General features: G+C 48.0%; 2 protein-coding genes across 2 annotated transcripts; one reads left to right on the forward strand and one right to left on the reverse strand.

Moving 5' to 3' along the window:
- Positions 1 to 248: 248 nt before the first annotated feature.
- Positions 249 to 1,842, reverse strand: LOC129867516 (ubiquitin-60S ribosomal protein L40). The gene is made up of 5 exons (XM_055940964.1): positions 1,735 to 1,842; positions 1,166 to 1,277; positions 929 to 1,015; positions 706 to 808; positions 249 to 406 (listed from the first exon to the last, which is right to left on the reverse strand). Exons 2-5 carry the CDS (start codon positions 1,266 to 1,268, stop codon positions 313 to 315), a joined length of 387 nt encoding a protein of 128 aa, XP_055796939.1. The 5' UTR covers positions 1,269 to 1,277; positions 1,735 to 1,842; the 3' UTR covers positions 249 to 312.
- A 1,048-nt stretch (positions 1,843 to 2,890) lies between these two features.
- Positions 2,891 to 19,375, forward strand: LOC129866570 (uncharacterized). The gene is made up of 4 exons (XM_055939322.1): positions 2,891 to 3,503; positions 3,829 to 3,935; positions 5,502 to 5,691; positions 19,068 to 19,375. Exons 1-4 carry the CDS (start codon positions 2,978 to 2,980, stop codon positions 19,373 to 19,375), a joined length of 1,131 nt encoding a protein of 376 aa, XP_055795297.1. The 5' UTR covers positions 2,891 to 2,977.
- Positions 19,376 to 20,232: the final 857 nt, after the last annotated feature.

The raw sequence follows: 20,232 nt of genomic DNA on the forward strand, positions 1-20,232 counted from the left end.
AAGGGATTTATGCCGATCAGTGTTCTGACATCAATAGAGCCTACACTATCTAGTGCCATTTAACTTTACGCAGTAAGGATAATAGGGGAGTGGTTTGACGCACAAGAGGAGCCACTCACTGATATGGCAGCTCAAACATCTGCAATGTGGATGCTGGTTAATGCTCAATCTGATTAAAGATAAGGGCCTGGATTCAAAAAATTTTTTCAACAATTTTGGATTATCAAGACAAATAAGGCCAGCCAAAGTACATTTTGGTATGTTTATTTAACAGTTGTGCTTATGTTCCACAAAAAGCACCAAGCCAACTGTTTACTTCAGCTTCTTCTTGGGGCGCAGGTTGCTGGTGTGTCCACACTTCTTCTTGCGGCAGTTGACAGCACGAGGATGGAGGCGAGCGTAGCACCTGCAACAAGTTCAGAACTGTGCAAAATGTATGGCCAAGACTGGTCCAGCAGTCTAAGCCACTACCCTAGCGCACTTTCCTTCCTCGCTATCCAGTCTACTAAAAATTGTTTTCCTTTGTACACAGCAACATTACTGCTGTTGCTCTGAAAGATGTTGCATTTGTCACCTCAATCATGTGGATGAATGTAGTTGTTTTTTACTGTAGAAGGGAAACTTAAATAGTGTAAAGATAGGCTTTAACCTTAATTGTAAAAACAGTTCACCACCATTAATGCAACTGTACTCAGCTCTACTTACTTGCGGCAGATCATTTTGTCACAGTTGTACTTCTGGGCCAGCTGTCTCAAAGATGGCTCAATAATGCCTCCACGAAGACGCAGCACAAGATGAAGGGTGGACTCTGGATGGGAACATTATCATAGTGGATAGATGATGCAAAGTTCACATGTTTTCACACAAGGCTGATTCTTAAATAATGACCATCATTACATGCGCCCACTGTCAACTCGTAATCCCTTACCTTTCTGGATGTTGTAGTCTGACAAGGTGCGACCATCCTCAAGTTGTTTGCCAGCGAAGATCAGACGCTGCTGATCAGGAGGAATTCCTGAGAATAAAAAGCATATTGATTTCATTTAATCACTACAGCACACACCTAGTATCAGTGTAAAAGCCACCTACCCTAAGTATTTAAAACAGCCCATTTTGTCATACTATATTACGGATAAAATGAAACTTAGAAAACCATATTATATACCTTCCTTATCCTGGATCTTAGCCTTGACATTTTCAATAGTATCGCTGGGCTCAACCTCAAGGGTGATTGTTTTCCCCGTCAACGTCTTCACGAAGATCTGCATCTTGGCAGGCTGTTGGGATAAAATATGGTGCGAGTTGATGGCAGTAGCTAGATACATATCTATTTTATCTACTTAGCATACTAGTTAGCTAGCCAAGTCAGCCAATCCCCGGCGCATTTAAAAAAAAAAAAAAAAAAAGCTAATTAAGTCTTTGAAGAATAGTTAGCTATCCCATTGGCATTTAGAATGAGCGGCCAACAATCTTACTAACTAGCTGTTGGCAAGCTAACTAACTAGCCAACAGCTGCGGTCAAGCGGCTGCTTCCAGCAAGGCCTCTTTGCCACATGCTGGAGCTTGTTATATTTCAATAGTCATATTTAGACTTTACACGTCTCACATATGATAACCAAATGGATATTTAGACACTTCTTTTAGCGGAGGGACACTTGTGTATTTCTATTACATAATAAATGCATCTTGTAGTCAATTTCGCAAAAATTGTTACGGACAAATATATACACCCACCCGGCTGATAGCTGAGCCTCAACGAAAAGAGGTTGTACAAGGCGGAAGTTATATTACATCATATCCTTCTCTTCTCCTTCTCTCTTCTCTTTTTTTTCTTGAACAAATCTGTTTCATCAATCCTGACTCTACTAACAGTTGCAAAATTAGATTTAAGATTATAGAAAGTTGCAATATACTACTGTAATTACTCAATTGTATTCTCAAACGAACACAATCGATCACTAACTTGGACCAGGCGTTTAGATAATTGAATTTTACTGCCACCTGCTGGTGTGACTGAGTGAACTGTTCTGATGAGGTCATTTCTATTACCATACCTGTCTCAGGTGTGCATTATTTTAGGATGTATTTATAAGAACAATCTATCGTCAATGTCTGTTTTGTATCTTTTCTGCTACAAATACTGCCATTGATAGCCTATGGCTAAATGCATGAATGTATCAGTGAAGGTAGAAATGGGGAGGACAGGTTCACTGTAATGGCTGAAAATATGCCACAGTGAAACATTAACACTATTAAAGGTTCTACCCCAGAAAATCTTTGCTTGTGATTTTGGTACCATGGTGATAAGTTTAAAACAAAATCTTACTAATTGCATGCATTGCCATGCAAACAGTGTTTATACGTGAACGTGAGACATGGCAAATTGATATTGTAAGGTTATCCACCAAAATGCTAAATTATGCATAAAAGAAACTTGATGCAGGGAAACGTGCAGCTACCACTATTCAGGTGATGCTCTTCACTTTGGAATGGGTAAGTCACTCTCATTGCCTGATTAAAGCTTCACTTTGCTATAGACAAATAAACACATAGTAGCAGGTAACGAACATTCTAATTCCTGTTCATTGTCATTTCTGTTCATTCAGATCTTCATTTTATTCCTAATTAACAGAAAATGTCAAATTTGTCACTCAGGGCTGTCATAGTGCATGTACAGTGATAGGTGAATAGGTAATGTCAAGGTATGTATGTAATTGGCTACATAGGACAGAATTCATATTATCCACACAAAAGTTTCTAGAATAGATAGAATGATAAAGAAAAGAATGGGGAATTTTGCTCTCAGTTCTCATTGTATTGTGACATCTTCATTACTTGTGTTATCTTGGTTTCCATGGTGAGACCACTGCATTTTCTTTCCACAGTTCTAAAAAAAGAGAGAACCATTTCAGGAAAGGCACATTGATGTAAGGAAAAAGACAACACAGGAAGAAGTAATAACAGTCCAAGAAGTGCTATGGCTGTAAGCACATTGATTCAAGCCCCCTTGATGGGAAAGGACTTCCTTCAGTCCTCACACATTCCATTTTGGGGCGGCGACAGTTGCGATGGCCTTGACAAGGCATTTAAAACCACCTTCCAGATGGACTTCAACTCCTTTGCCACCCTTCCCAAGAGATTCGCCATCTCTCGCCCCATCCCTGCCCAGGTTGAGCACAAAGACCTGCGTCGGATCAAGGAGTATCTGACCGAAGCGGTCAAGTCATATCCCCACCACCCACAGATCCCCCTCAGCCGCACACCTGCTTGGGCTAAGCTGTGCACCAACTTCCAGATGCATAAAGACCCCAGGCAGGTCAACTTCCTCACCACCCAGGCAGAGGGCTTTCAGCACCTGGCCTCAACCCACACCAAACCCATCCGGCCAGTCATGGCCATTAAGAAGAAACAGCTGGAGGAGAAGCTTCCTATGACCACTCATAAAGCTTCATTCACCCCATACAATGTGTCTCACATTGTCAAGGCCAAGGTCAAACACCTAGGTCAGTGGCTCTTTCAAATCTAGGTTATTGTCTAAAAGTAGATGCATGTATACTATATCTGTGATGTCATTCTCTGTTTGGATTAGTGAAATAGGTAAGGCCTATGTATGCTATCTACAATGTTTGTCATTCACTGCCTGGCATATGGAAGCCTGGCATAAAGCTTTGCAGAACGGGGGCACACACTTGTTTTGGATGAACCTTTATGCCGGGTGTGTTGCTTCAGTGAACCGTTACACTGACTATGTTTAAAAGAGTAGCTCTGTTTTTGTAAATGTGTAACCTTGAGTCGGATTTTGACATTGTCAATGCCTTTGTGATTCAGGGCGAGAACCCACCTTTAAATGGGACAGGGATGGCCAACACTTTGACTCCCACCACAACGATGCATTCCAGGGACAATGGCACAGCCCACCTCAACCTGTGGAGAAGGTATTGATTGACATTGATATCCTGGAATAGTTAGGCTACTGGGAAATTCTGTATTTTCTGTACAGTAGCTGTGTGTGAATAATGGAATCATGTGAATATTTTCTATGAATGGTCATTAAATAGACTAGCTATGAGCGCTAAACTGGCCTTTGATATTGATCTTACTTACTATTGATCCCTGCGGAGTACAACGCCACAACAAACCCACACCATGTCTTTGAGAAGGCCTTTGATAAGATGTTAATTACATTTTGCTGAGGGTGTACTTGACTTTTCCTTCTCCGGTTCAGCAAATCCACTCATCAGTGGCAATGGGAGACCCACAGAAGATTCTGGAAACTGATACCACCCAGGATCTGTCCTTTAGACACCCTGGCAATCCTAGGTATGTGACTTACTGTATGCATGCCAAAATTCACATCACCTCCGTCATCTTGTAGTTAGAAAACGTGCCACGTTTTCCTGTTATAAAAGCAAATGCCTGTCCAAATCCTAATAATCAATGTTTTTATGATTTGTCTAATATATCAACCTTTCACTGACCCAGTCCAGTCAATGTGAAGGAACGTTTGAAGATCAATCTTGGGGATTTCTCTGAAAACAAATGGACATCTACAATGGCTGACGCGTTTTGCGAGGCCAAGTCAGGTGTGTAAGCCAAGGTTATTAATTAATACTCTGTTCGTCAATGATATAACATACTGCACTGTTAACCCTATGGATTTTATTGATTATCTATTTTTACTTCAATCTTTCTGGCTGAATTGCTTCAAAACAGCTAACTATTGTTTATATAATGTATTAATATATTCTATTGCAAAACAAATTGCGGGATTGGATTTTTTTCTTTTAGATTGCAATTACTAGACATAAAAATGTATTGCTTAGCTTATGAATGTGCTTCAGTGTTCTCATTCTCCTGCTTAGCTAACTCCCTGTATTGGGCCTGTTTCCAGGCCCTGTTCTACTGATGCAAATTAACAAGACTATCAGCTCAGTCCCCAGAGGGGACACTGATCCTGGGCGCAACCGACTGAGGATGGCCACAACCAACAGCTTTTTCTTCTCTGAGGTGAAACCCAAATTCTCCAATTTACCCATCACAGGCCGGATTTGAGCAAAGTATATCACTGGCTTCCAGGCCTTTAAATGTATCGAAGATATCCGTATAGCACCTTGCCATGCAGGAATGTTATGATGCAAAAGAGCACAGGTTTTACGGGAATTAAAACATAAGTCGATGGTAGATGTGATTATTGTTTAATTACATGTCGGCCTTGTTGTCCTGCAGTACTTGTTTGCATTTCCCATGTCTTTTCCATTACTTGTGTTCTCCCACTTCCTACCTAGGATGTAAAATGTACTCTTGGGCAAAAGATAGTAGGCTGAACCAACATTCATATTTTATGGGTGTTCCCACATTAATAATTTGTATTTGCATGGGAGTGGCCTGCAACATTGGCCTGCAACATTGGGCAGCCTATTCCAACATAACCTTTATTTCAACTTGCATTTCTGGCTACTGTCTTCCTAATCAGCCTGGTTGGATTTCCCTCCCCTCTGCAGCGGAACCACAGAGAGCGGCCGGTGCATTTCAGTGGAGCCAACGTGAGGACCAGGAGCAATGTGGAGTTGGGCAGACCCAGTCTGGGAGGCCTGTTCTACAGCACCGCAGCCCAGGAAGACTACCCCAAGAGGGACATAAATCGAGCTAGGCCGCATACCCATCCCTCTGGCCATGTGCTGACTGGCCAAGGTGAGAGAGAAACCAAAACATTCTCAGATGTCCCAGTCAGTTGGGTTCCATTCCATATTAATTTATTTTTTTTTGTCAATGAGATTTATGTTATACTCCCCAGAGCCTGGAACAGCCTCGACTACTGTTCAAAGGGACTACCTCCCACTAAACTCCAGGAGACAGGAACTTAGCCCAAAACAACTTCAACAGGTAGTTAAATAACTTAAGTAATAGTCAGCTGCCAAGTGGCACAACGGTCTAAGACACTGCATCTCAGTGTTAGAGGCGTCACTACAGACCCTGGTTAGTTTCCAGGCTGTATCATAACCGGCCGTGATTGGAAGTCCCATAGGGCAGCACACAATTGGCCTAGGGTTAGGGTTTGGCCAGGGTAGGCTGTCATTGTAAATAAGAATTTGTTCTTAACTGACTTGCCTAGTTAAATAAAGGTTAAATAAGTTTAAAAAACTATTCACTAGTGCAGAAGTTCCTGTGCCATTGGAATTGAAAACCAATACTGATGAGAGACAACAGCAAAGTTTCTAGTCAATTAGGGTTGTACAAATGAACGCTAGAGGGCAGTATTGTTAATTATGTACATGTACATTTCATTCATTTTTCCAACAAGTTTTGAGGGTGAAACTGACCTTTCTTCAGGCTTATTATGTTCACATTTCACTTTGTTCCCTAGACACACATGGCATAATGTGTAATGTATCATCTTTTTTACATTCTGCCTGGAGATTTGTTGCCGCTATCAGTGCTCAAACAATACAAATATTTCAGAGTACCTAATACGTCCTCAGAGAACCAGTTGTTACCAAGAAACTGGTTCATGTACACACACAAGCTCTTTTGTGTGCACCAATCAGCAAGTTGTTCTATCCCAGTGTCTTTTAATCTTCCCTTTCCCTTTCTATCACTCTGTGTCCCCCCTCTCTCTCTCACTGTCTGTCTGTAGATTAAATTCAGCCACATCACCGCTCCCTACAATGAGCAACACTTCACCACGACCCATAAGGAGGCTTTTGGGCCCAAGCCTCTCTCCAGGACCTGCCCGGACAACCCACCTAGACAACACATTAGCCACATGCCTTTCTAAAGAGACCAAAGAGCTGCCTTATCAAAACTCGCCTTCACAAATAAAGCATTTACTCTATATATTTAAGGGACATTTTGGGGATATGCAAGGGAAAAGCTCTGGTGCAAAACAATAGCTAACTTTATTTTAAGAGATAGGCCTACTCCTCTTGAAATGTATGCTTTATTCAATGCTTTGTCTGTTTATTGAGCAAATGTCCTGGTGATTTGGAGCAACTGCTTACCTCTATTGACTAAACATGTACATTTGACTGCCTACACATGATCCAATAAATGTGGAAATAAAATCCCATGGGTCACATTTTGGTAACTTGTTCCCAGATCTGTCATACCATACACGTCTTAGGCATGACAGCAACAATAGGAGTTGGCTATACACAGTACTTATACCTGGAGGCTTTTTATACCTGGGACCGGGCTAATCTTTTGGTGTGTTGGCTGTGACGTCACCCAAAGTGACTTGCATGTCTCGAGAGGAAGTGTGCAAGAAGCTTGATCATTTCACTGACACAATAAGATAAAGACATTAACCCACTCAGGTCCAATGTGAAACATCAAAGCACAGGGACTTACACAGTCCTTTCAGGGAAATCTGGTCTCAGAGCATTTCATATTATTCTTTATGTAAATCCGAGACACTCTATTCAGTATGATATGTTACTTTTGGTATGGTTACATAAGGCAGATGAATACTTAAGGGGACAATTAAAGGAGGGTGGTTGGTGAGGGTGGATACGTGGGTGTATAATGCAAACATCTAGCCATCCAAAGGTTGCGTGTTCGAATTCCATCATAGACAACTTTAGCATTTTAGCTAATTAACAACTACTTACTACTTTTTAGCTACTTTGCAACTACGTAGCATGTTAGCTAACCCTTCCCCTTCCCCTAACAATTTTAGCTAACCCTCACCTAACCTTAACCCCTAGCCTAGCTAACGTTAGTGAGCTAGCTAAAGTTAGCCACCTAGCTACAATTCGTAACATATCATACGTTTTTGCAAATTCGTAACATAAATACAAATTCTAATCCGTAACATATCATAGGAAATGGATGATGGACATCCACAAATTAATACATACCATATGAAACTTTCGATGTCATACTAAATAGGGTGTCTTGAATTTATGTACAGAATAATACATAATGCTCAGATACCAGGTTGTTTAGGGGGCAGGTGCTCAAAATTACTGGATACTGTGTTGATAGGTCACGATATTTGAATGAGATCTACATGGTTATCAAAACTTCACGCTAGGGTAAATCTACACTAAACACAGCCCTTATTTTAAGTGTTTATAAAATCCCCTATGGGAAAAATGAATGGTGGAAAACTATTGGAACCATTTCCCTATTTGACCGCTAGATTTTATGAGTATTATGACACCTCCACTGTAGGGTTCTATAGGGTAGACTTGGGAAAAAAGACGCAACCGGGCTCGCGAGGTCCATACATGGAAGATCACAGGCGCAACCAATGCAAGGGGTGTGGGGTGGCGAAGTTAACGAAGACATGCGGCCAGTGGGATCCGAACAACAATGACAAAAAAATGTAAACAAAAAAACAATTGGGGGGGAATTTATACCACCACCCAAAAGGGCACTTTGGAGACTGTTAGCGCAAAGGGGCATGTGCTCTGCACAGGTAGATCCCTGTCTGTGCACGTGTCTGTCGAAGCAGTATGTCAGACTAACTTTAGCATATAGGTGGTTAAACACAAACCAGGGCCTCAGTATAAGGCATCTGGATAATGTAAGGTAAGCCAGCTACAGATTGCTGCGAGTACATTTTTTTGTTTTGTTATTGTTACCTTTATTTCCACAGGGAGTCCCATTGAGACTGTCACGGCCGTCGTAAGGAGGAGACCAAGGCGCAGCGTGGTATGCGTACATTCTATTTATTTAAACGAATGACCACTGAACAAAACGAACCGTGAAGCTATACAAATGAGTGCTGAACAGGCAACTACACATAGACAAGAACCCACAAAAACAAAAGGGAAAATGGCAACCTAAATATGATCCCCAATCAGAGACTACGATAAACAGCTGCCTCTGATTGGGAACCAATTCAGGCCACCATAGACCTACATATACCTAGACATACCAAAACCCCTAGATATACAAAAAAACCTAGACAATGGAAAAACAAGCATACCCACCCTCGTCACACCCTGACCTAACCAAAATAATAAAGAAAACATAAAACTGCATTTCACAATTTCACATATTTTACAAAATATAAATATAAAATACCAGAGAATACAAAATACAATATTACAGGCACCCTCAAGAAAAACAATCACATTCCTCAACAGAGGTTCTCAATTTGCATTGGTAAAGGAAGAATGTGTTTTGCTTTTGCCATAGGCCTACTCACCCTAATAGGCCTACTCACCTTAATAGGACTACTCACACTAATTATTCTAATTCCATGTAATGTTACTCACAATTCTACTTTGTTTACGGCAGCCTCTGGAACTTTCTCCGGCAGCCTCTGGAACTGCCAATCTGCGGCCAACAAGGCAGAGTTCATCTCAGCCTATGCTTCCCTCCAGTCCCTCGACTTCTTGGCACTGACGGAAACATGGATTACCACAGATAACACTGCTACTCCTACTGCTCTCTCCTCGTCTGCCCACGTGTTCTCGCACACCCCGAGAGCTTCTGGTCAGCGGGGTGGTGGCACTGGGATCCTCATCTCTCCCAAGTGGACATTCTCTCTTTCTCCCCTGACCCATCTGTCTATCGCCTCCTTTGAATTCCATGCTGTCACAGTTACCAGCCCTTTCAAGCTTAACATCCTTATCATTTATCGCCCTCCAGGTTCCCTTGGAGAGTTCATCAATGAGCTTGACGCCTTGATAAGTTCCTTTCCTAAGGATGGCTCACCTCTCACAGTTCTGACTTTAACCTCCCCACGTCTACCTTTGACTCATTCCTCTCTGCCTCCTTTCCACTCCTCTCCTCTTTTGACCTCACCCTCTCACCTTCCCCACCTACTCACAAGGCAGGCAATACGCTTGACCTCATCTTTACTAGATGCTGTTCTTCCACTAATCTCATTGCAACTCCCCTCCAAGTCTCCGACCACTACCTTGTATCCTTTTCCCTCTCGTTCTCATCCAACACTTCCCACTCTGCCCCTACTCGGATGGTATCGCGCCGTCCCAACCTTCGCTCTCTCTCCCCCGCTACTCTCTCCTCTTCCATCCTATCATCTCTTCCCTCTGCTCAAACCTTCTCCAACCTATCTCCTGATTCTGCCTCCTCAACCCTCCTCTCCTCCCTTTCCGCATCCTTTGACTCTCTATGTCCCCTATCCTCCAGGCCGGCTCGTTCCTCCCCTCCTGCTCCGTGGCTCGACGACTCATTGCGAGCTCACAGAACAGGGCTCCGGGCAGCCGAGTGGAAATGGGGGAAAACTCGCCTCCCTGCGGACCTGGCATCCTTTCACTCCCTCCTCTCTACATTTTCCTCTTCTGTCTCTGCTGCTAAAACCACTTTCTACCACTCTAAATTCCAAGCATCTGCCTCTAACCCTAGGAAGCTCTTTGCCACCTTCCACCACCTTCTTTGCCACCTGCTCCTCTCTGCGGATGACTTCGTCAACCATTTTGAAAAGAAGGTCGACGACATCCGATCCTCGTTTGCTAAGTCAAACGACACCGCTGGTTCTGCTCACACTGCCCTACCTTGTGCTTTGACCTCTTTCTCCCCTCTCTCTCCAGATGAAATCTCGCGTCTTATGACGGCCGGCCGCCCAACAACCTGCCCGCTTGACCCTATCCCCTCCTCTCTTCTCCAGACCATTTCCAGAGACCTTCTCCCTTACCTCACCTCGCTCATCAACTCATCCTTGACCGCTGGCTACGTCCCTTCCGTCTTCAAGAGAGCGAGAGTTGCACCCCTTCTGAAAAAACCTACACTCGATCCCTCCGATGTCAACAACTACAGACCAGTATCCCATCTTTCTTTTCTCTCTAAAACTCTTGAACGTGCCGTCCTTGGCCAGCTCTCCTGCTATCTCTCTCAGAATGACCTTCTTGATCCAAATCAGTCAGGTTTCAAGACTAGTCATTCAACTAAGACTGCTCTTCTCTGTGTCACGGAGGCGCTCCGCACTGCTTAAGCTAACTCTCTCTCCTCTGCTCTCATCCTTCTAGACCTATCGGCTGCCTTTGATACTGTGAACCATCAGATCCTCCTCTCCACCCTCTCCGAGTTGGGCATCTCCGGCGCGGCCCACGCTTGGATTGCGTCCTACCTACCAGGTGGCATGGCGAGAATCTGTCTCCGCACCACGTACTCTCACCACTGGTGTCCCCCAGGGCTCTGTCCTAGGCCCTCTCCTATTCTCGCTATACACCAAATCACTTGGCTCTGTCATATCCCCACATGGTCTCTCCTATCATTGCTATGCAGACGACACACAATTAAGCTTCTCCTTTCCCTCTTCTGATAACCAGGTGGCGAATCGCATCTCTGCATGTCTGGCAGACATATCAGTGTGGATGACGGCTCACCACCTCAAGCTGAACCTCGGCAAGATGGAGCTGCTCTTCCTCCCGGGGAAGGACTGCCCGTTCCATGATCTCGCCATCACGGTTGACAACTCCATTGTGTCCTCCTCCCAGAGTGCTAAGAACCTTGGCGTGATCCTGGACAACACCCTGTCGTTCTCAACTAACATCAAGGCGGTGACCCGTTCCTGTAGGTTCATGCTCTACAACATTCGCAGAGTACGACCCTGCCTCACACAGGAAGCGGCGCAGGTCCTAATCCAGGCACTTGTCATCTCCCGTCTGGATTACTGCAACTCGTTGTTGGCTGGGCTCCCTGCCTGTGCCATTAAACCCCTACAACTCATCCAGAACGCCGCAGCCCGTCTGGTGTTCAACCTTCCCAAGTTCTCTCACGTCACCCCGCTCCTCCGCTCTCTCCACTGGCTTCCAGTTGAAGCTCGCATCCGCTACAAGACCATGGTGCTTGCCTACGGAGCTGTGAGGGGAACGGCACCTCCGTACCTTCAGGCTCTGATCAGGCCCTACACCCAAACAAGGGCACTGCGTTCATCCACCTCGGGCCTGCTCGCCTCCCTACCTCTGAGGAAGTACAGTTCCCGCTCAGCCCAGTCAAAACTGTTCGCTGCTCTGGCACCCCAATGGTGGAACAAACTCCCTCACGACGCCAGGTCAGCGGAGTCAATCACCACCTTCCGGAGACACCTGAAACCCCACCTCTTTAAGGATAGGATAAAGTAATCCTTCTAACCCCCCCCCTTAAAAGATTTAGATGCACTATTGTAAAGTGGTTGTTCCACTGGATATCATAAGGTGAATGCACCAATTTGTAAGTCGCTCTGGATAAGAGCGTCTGCTAAATGACTTAAATGTAAATGTTAAATGTTTACATTGGAAACTGTGGCTGTTGGTAAGGGTAAATGTATAAAACATTGTAAGACTGAGCATGTCATGACCCCCTTATAACTGTAGTATAATCAGGCACAGTGGGTCATAATACCCATAAAACGTAGGTCAAACACACATACAACTAGGGGTCAAACACAGAAATGGTTACAATCGCTTTTTCACATTGTGAATTTTACAAACACTTCAAACTAAGTATGTGTTTGGTGTTGGGCTGTGGTGGTAATGAAATTTTGTCAGCCGGTGATTGTCAGCAAATAACTGCCGGTCTCATGGTAGTTGACCCGGTAATTAGCATAAACAGGTTAAGCATCTCCTGGCTTCCATGCATAGCCTACAAGCCACTGATGCAAACCTTTTGGAACATCTACTTTTGAAAAAGTCTGTAACGGTGTTCCTCTCTCTCTTCATAAGAAGAGGTGGAGTAGTGATCGAGCCAAGGCGCAGCGGGTTGTGAATACATGATGATTTATTAAATAAACAAAACAGACAAAGACGAAAACGAACTATACTTGATATAACTAACAAAATAACAAAACGATGTAGACAGACCTGAACAAACGAACTTACAAATACACGAAGCACGCTGACACAGGAACAGACTACATAAACGCACGAACAAACCGAAACATTCCCGTATGGTGTAACATCGACACAGACACAGGAGACAATCACCCACAAACAAACAGTGAGAACACCCTACCTAAATATGACTCTTAATTAGAGGAGAACGCAAAACACCTGCCTCTAATTAAGAGCCATACCAGGCAACCAAAACCAACATAGAAACAGATAACATAGACTGCCCACCCAAAACACATGCCCTGACCTAAACACATACAAAAACAACATAAAACAGGTCAGGACCGTTACAGAACCCCCCCCTCAAGGTGCGAACTCCGGGCGCACCAGCACAAAGTCCAGGGGAGGGTCTGGGTGGGCAGTTGACCACGGTGGTGGCTCCGGCTCTGGACGCTGTCCCCACACCACCATAGTCACTCCCCGTTTCTGTCTTCCCCTCACAATGACCACCCTAAAACTCACATCCCCTAAATAAACGGCCAGCACCAGGAGAAGGGGCAGCACCGGGACAAGGGGCAGCACCGGGACAAGGGGCAGCACCGGGACAAGGGGCAGCACCGGGACAAGGGGCAGCACCGGGACAAGGGGCAGCACCGGGACAAGGGGCAGCACCGGGACAAGGGGCAGCACCGGGACAAGGGGCAGCACCGGGACAAGGGGCAGCACCGGGACAAGGGGCAGCACCGGGATAAGGGGCAGCACCGGGATAAGGGGTAGCACCGGGATAAGGGGCAGCACCGGGATAAGGGGCAGCACCGGGACAAGGGGCAGCACCGGGACAAGGGGCAGCACCGGGATAAGGGGCAGCACCGGGACAAGGGGCAGCACCGGGACAAGGGGCAGCACCGGGACAAGGGGCAGCACCGGGACAAGGGGCAACACCGGGACAAGGGGCAGGTCCCGGCTGATATACTCTGGCAGATCCTGGCTGAGGGACTCTGGCAGGTCTATGCAGGCTGACGGCTCTCGACGCTCATGGCGGGCTGACGGCTCTCGACGCTCATGGCGGGCTGACGGCTCTCGACGCTCATGGCGGGCTGACGGCTCTCGACGCTCATGGCGGGCTGACGGCTCTCGACGCTCATGGCGGGCTGACGGCTCTCGACGCTCATGGCGGGCTGACGGCTCTCGACGCTCATGGCGGGCTGACGGCTCTCGACGCTCATGGCGGGCTGACGGCTCTCGACGCTCATGGCTCTCTGACGGCTCTGGCTGCTCATGGCTCGCTGGCGGCTCTGGCAGATCCTGTCTGGTTGGCGGCTCTGGCAGATCCTGTCTGGTTGGCGGCTCTGGCAGATCCTGTCTGGTTGGCGGCTCTGGCAGATCCTGTCTGGTTGGCGGCTCTGGCAGATCCTGTCTGGTTGGCGGCTCTGGCAGATCCTGTCTGGTTGGCGGCTCTGGCAGATCCTGTCTGGTTGGCGGCTCTGGCAGATCCTGTCTGGTTGGCGGCTCTGGCAGATCCTGTCTGGTTGGCGGCTCTGGCAGATCCTGTCTGGCGGACGGCTCTAGCGGCTACTGTCTGGCGGACGGCTCTAGCGGCTACTGTCTGGCGGACGGCTCTGTAGGCTCATGGCAGACGGGCGGCTTTGCAGGCTCATGGCAGACGGATGGCTCAGACGGCGCTGGGGAGACGGATGGCTCAGATGGCGCTGGGGAGACGGATGGCTCAGATGGCGCTGGGGAGACGGATGGCTCTGGCCGGATACGGCGCACTGTAGACCTGGTGCGTGGTGCCGGAACTGGAGGCACCGTGCTAAGGACAAGCACCTTCCTACTAGTGCGGGGAGCAGGGACAGGGCACACTGTACTCTCAAAGCCTACTCTATCCCTGATGCGAGGTACCGGCACTGGTGACACCGGGCTGAGGACAAGCACATCAGGATTAGTAGGGGGAGAAGATACAGTGTGTTCAGGGCTCTGGAGACGCACAGGAGGCTTAGTGCGTGGTGCCGGAACTGGAGGCACCGAACTGGATACACGCACTACAGAGAGAGTGCGTGGAGGAGGAACTGGGCTCAGGAGACGCACTGGTAGCCTAGTGCGTAGTATAGGCACTGTAGGTACTAGGCTGGGGCGGGGAGGTGGCGCCGGAAATACCGGACCGTGGAGACGTACTGGCACTCTTGAGCATTGAGCCTGCCCAACCTTACCTGGTTGAATGCTCCCGGTCGCCCGACCAGTGCGGGGAGGTGGAATAACCCGCACCGGGCTATGTAGGCGAACCGGGGAAACCATGCGTAAGGCAGGTGCCATGTATGCCGGCCCGAGGAGACGCACTGGAGACCAGACGCGTTGAGCCGGCCTCATGACACCTGGCTCAATACCCAATCTAGCCCTACCAGTGCGGGGAGGTGGAATAACCCGCACTGGGCTATGCACTCGTACAGGAGACACCGTGCGCTCTACTGCGTAACACGGCGCCTGCCCGTACTCCCGCTCTCCACGGTAAGCCTGGGAAGTGGGCGCAGGTCTCCTGCCTGCCCTTGGCCCACTACCTCCTAGCCCCCCCCAAGAAATTTTTGGGAATTACTTACGGGCTTTTTGGGCTTCCGTGCCAGACGCGTTCCCTCATAGCTCCGGTTCCTCTCTCCGGTAGCCTCTGCTCTCCTCAGTGCCTCCAGCTGTTCCCATGGCTTTTCGGGCTTCCAGCCACGTCTCCTTGCTGCCTCCTCAAACCACCGCTCCTGGGCTTTAGCTGCCTCCCTCTCTTCCTGAGAGCGGCGATTCTCTCCTGCCTTAGCCCAGGGACCTTCTCCATTCAATATCTGCTCCCAAGTCCATGAGTCCTTGTTTTCCTGTCCCTTACTCCAATTACTCCGCTGCTTGGCTCTGGAATGGTGGGTGATTCTGTAACGGCTTTCCTCTCTCTCTTCATAAGAAGAGGTGGAGTAGTGATGAGCCAAGGCGCAGCGGGTTGTGAATACATGATGATTTATTAAATAAACAAAACAGACAAAGACGAAAACGAACTATACTTGATATAACTAACAAAATAACAAAACGATGTAGACAGACCTGAACAAACGAACTTACAAATACACGAAGCACGCTGACACAGGAACAGACTACATAAACGCACGAACAAACCGAAACATTCCCGTATGGTGTAACATCGACACAGACACAGGAGACAATCACCCACAAACAAACAGTGAGAACACCCTACCTAAATATGACTCTTAATTAGAGGAGAACGCAAAACACCTGCCTCTAATTAAGAGCCATACCAGGCAACCAAAACCAACATAGAAACAGATAACATAGACTGCCCACCCAAAACACATGCCCTGACCTAAACAGATACAAAAACAACATAAAACAGGTCAGGACCGTTACAAAGTCTAATAAATCAATCTAATATTGCCTACACCATCACAATAAATCCATTGTTTATTTTAGACATTGTCGAAAGAAACATGATATGAAGAAAATGTGGCGGCTTTGAAGGCTGCTTTGAAGGTTCAAATGGCGGCTTTGAAGGCTCAGTACAGACGGGCGGCTTTGAAGGCTCAGGACAGACGGGCAGTTCAGGCGGCGCTTGGCAGACGGACAGTTCAGACGGCGTTGGGCAGACGGGCAGTTCAGGCGCCGCTGGGCAGACGGCAGACTCTGGCCGGCTGAGGCGCACTGTAGGCCTGGTGCGTGGTGCCGGAACTGGAGGTACCGGGCTAAGGACACGCACCTTCAGGCTAGTGCGGGGAGCAGCAACAGGACGCACAGGAATCTGGAGGCACACAGGAGGCTTGGTGCGTGGTACCGGAACTGGAGGTACTGGGCTGGAGACACGCACCACAGGGCTAGTGCGTGGAGGAGGAATAGGGCTCCGGAGATGCACAGGAAGCCTGGTGCGTGGTGTAGGCACTGGTGGTACTGGGCTGGGGCGGGGAGGTGGCGCCGGATATACCGGACCATGCAGGCGTACTGGCTCCCTTGAGCACTGAGCCTGCACAAACTTACCTGGTTGTATGCTCCCCGTAGCCTGACCAATGCGGGGAGGTGGAATAACCCGCACTGGGCTGTGTAGGCGAACCGGGGACACCATGCGTAAGGCTGGTGCCATGTATGCCGGCCCGAGGAGACGCACTGGAGACCAGACGCGTTGAGCCGGCCTCATGGCACCTGGCTCAATACTCAATCTAGCCCTGCCAGTATGGGGAGGTGGAATAACCCTCACCAAGCTATGCACACGTACAGGAGACACCGTGCGCTCTACCGCATAACACGGTGTCTGCCCGTACTCTCGCTCTCCACGGTAAGATCGGGGAGTTGGCGCAGGTCTCCTACCCGACTTCGCCACACTCCCTTGTAGCCCCCCCCCCCAAGAAATGTTTGGGCTTGACTCACAGGCTTCCAGCCTCGCTTCCGTGCTGCCTCCTCATACCACCGCCTCTAGCTGCCTCCAGCTCTTCACGAGGGCGGCGATATTCTCCAGGTTGTGCCCATGGACCTTTACCTTTCAGTATTTCCTCCCATGTCCATGAATCCTGCGATCGCTGTTGCTTTCTCCCACGCCGCTTGGTCCCTTGTTGGTGGGTGATTCTGTAACGGTTTCTCTCCTCCTCTTCATCTGAAGAGGAGGAGTAGGGATCGGACCAAAACGCAGCGTTGTATGCAGACATAATGAATTTATTAAAGACAAGACGAAAACACGAAGAACACTAGAATAGATTACAAAACAACAAAACGACGTAGACAGACCTGAGAACATGAGAACTTACAATAAAACACGAAGAACGCACGAACAGGAACAGACTAACCGAACGAAAACAAAACAGTCCCGTGTGGTGCGACAGACACAGACACAGGAACAATCACCCACAAACAAACAATGAGAACAGCCTACCTTAATATGGTTCTCAATCAGAGGAAACGTCAAACACCTGCCCCTAATTGAGAACCATATCAGGCAACACATTTAACCCAACATAGAAACACATAACATAGACTACCCACCCAGCTCACGTCCTGACCAACTAAACAAAGTTAAAAAAAAGGAAAATAAGGTCAGGAACGTGACATTAGAATTCCGTGGCATTATTTAAACTATTTTATAGTATGAAGAATACAAGATGTTAGAACTGTCCACATTCAGCCAGTGGTGTAAAATACTTATGTAAAAATACTTTAAAGTAGAACTTAAGTCGTTTTTGGGGGTAACTGTACTTTACTATTTATATTTTTGACAACGTTTACTTTTACTTCACTACATTCCGAAATAAAATTCTGTACTTTTCTCCATACATTTTCCCTGACACCCAAAAGTACTCGGAACATTTTGAATGCTTAGTAGGACAGGAAAATGGTCCAATTCACGCTGTCACACCCTGATCTGTTCACCTGTTCTTGTTATTGTCTCCACCTCTCCAGATGTCGCTTGTTTTCCCAAGTGTATTTATCCCTGTGTTTCCTGTCTCTCTGTGCCAGTTCGTCTTGTATGTTCCCAAGTCAACAAGCGGTTTTTCCCATTCTCCTGCCTTTGCTATTCTCCTTTTTTTTTTTTTTTTTTTCTTTTTTTTTTAAATTTTATCCCCTTTTCTCCCCAATTTTCGTGGTATCCAATCGCTAGTAATTACTATCTTGTCTCATCGCTACAACTCCCGTATGGGCTCGGGAGAGACGAAGGTCGAAAGTCATGCGTCCTCCGAAGCACAACCCAACCAAGCCGCACTGCTTCTTTAACACAGCGCGCCTCCAACCCGGAAGCCAGCCGCACCAATGTGTCGGAGGAAACACCGTGCACCTGGCCCCCTTGGTTAGCACGCACTGCGCCCAGCCCGCCACAGGAGTCGCTGGAGCGCGATGAGACAAGGAAATCCCTACCGGCCAAACCCTCCCTTACCCGGACGACGCTAGCCCAATTGTGCGTCGCCCCACGGACCTCCCGGTCGCGGCCGGCTGCGACAGAGCCTGGGGGCGAACCCAGAGACTCTGGTGGCGCAGTTAGCACTGCGATGCAGTGCTCTAGACCACTGCGCCACCCGGGAGGCGCTATTCTCCTTTTCAAGTCTTCCCAGTTTTGACTCTTGCCTGTTTCTGGACTCTGTACCTGCCTGCCTTGACCTCGAGCCTGTCTGCCACTCTGTAACTCCTGGACTCTGAACTGGTTTTGCCCTTTTGCTAGCGCCTCCGGGAGAACCAACTGTTCGTGAAAGCCGAGAAGTGAGTTCCACCGCTCTACTATCGCTTTTCTGGGATATGTTATTGCTGAGGGTAATGTCCAGATGGATCCTGGAAAGGTGAAAGCAGTGGTGGATTGGCCTCAACCTACGCAATGTTTCCTAGGATTTGCAGAAGTCTACCGCCGTTTCATTCGGGGTTACAGCACCCTGGCAGCCCCCCTCTCGGCACTCACTTCTTTCAAAGTACCATTCAAATGGTCTCCTGCTCTCAAAGCCTTTGTGGACCTGAAGCATCGGTTCACAACAGCACCCATCCTCATCCATTCGGACACGTCGCGTCAATTTGTGGTTGAGGTGGATGCATCTGATGTTGGAGTGGGGACCATCCTGTCCCAGCGATCTGCCCAGGACCAAAAGCTTCATCCCTGTGCCTTCCTGTCCCATCGTCTCAATTCTGTAGAGAGGAACTAAGAAGTAGGCAACCGAGAACTCCTGGCGGTCAAGATGGCGCTGGAAGAGTGGAGGCACTGGCTGGAAGGAGCAGAACAGCCATTCCTGGTCTGGACCGACCATAAAAATCTGGAATATCTCCGTACAGCCAAGCGCCTTAACTCCAGGCAGGCCCAGGGGGCTCTGCTTACCAGATTTAACTTCACCATTTCCTACCGCCCAGGGCCCAAAAATGTGAAGCCTGACGCTCTCTCTCGCCTATACAGTTCCTCTGCCACACCCTCGGTCACCGAGACCCTTTTCCCTACCATATGCCTAGCAGCCACTGTGGATTGGGGTATTGACACCCTGGTTCGCAGGGCACAACGCTCCCAGCCTGGACCTGAAGAGGGCCCGGCTAACTGGATGTTTGTCCCCAACTCAGTCCGGCGTACCCTCGGCCCAGATGTTTGTCCTCCGCTGTCGACGTACCTGGAGAAGAGCCAGGGCGGCTAATCTCAAGACCAACTCCAGGTATCGTGGACAGGCAGACCGTCACCGGACCCCAGCTCCCCTCTACCGCATTGTGCAGAGGGTATGGCTTTCCACTTGGGATCTGCCCCTTCGGGTAGAGTCCCGCAAGCTGTCTCCCTGTTTCATTTCCCATCTCCAGAGTCCTGAGTTCCACTGCTGTCCGTCTTGTGTTACCCCGTACCCTCTGTATTCACCCTACCTTCCATGTGTCTAAGATTAAGCCCGTGTCTCACAGTCCTTTTGTCTTCTGTTTCCAGGCCCATCTCTCCCCCCTGGGTCCTCGATGGCCAGACAGCGTATACAGTGAGAAGCCTCCTGAGGGTTCGACCACAGGGCAGGGGTTTACAGTACCTGGTTGATTGGGA

Source organism: Salvelinus fontinalis, chromosome 12, assembly GCF_029448725.1.
Source record: "Salvelinus fontinalis isolate EN_2023a chromosome 12, ASM2944872v1, whole genome shotgun sequence".
NCBI lineage: Eukaryota > Metazoa > Chordata > Actinopteri > Salmoniformes > Salmonidae > Salvelinus > Salvelinus fontinalis.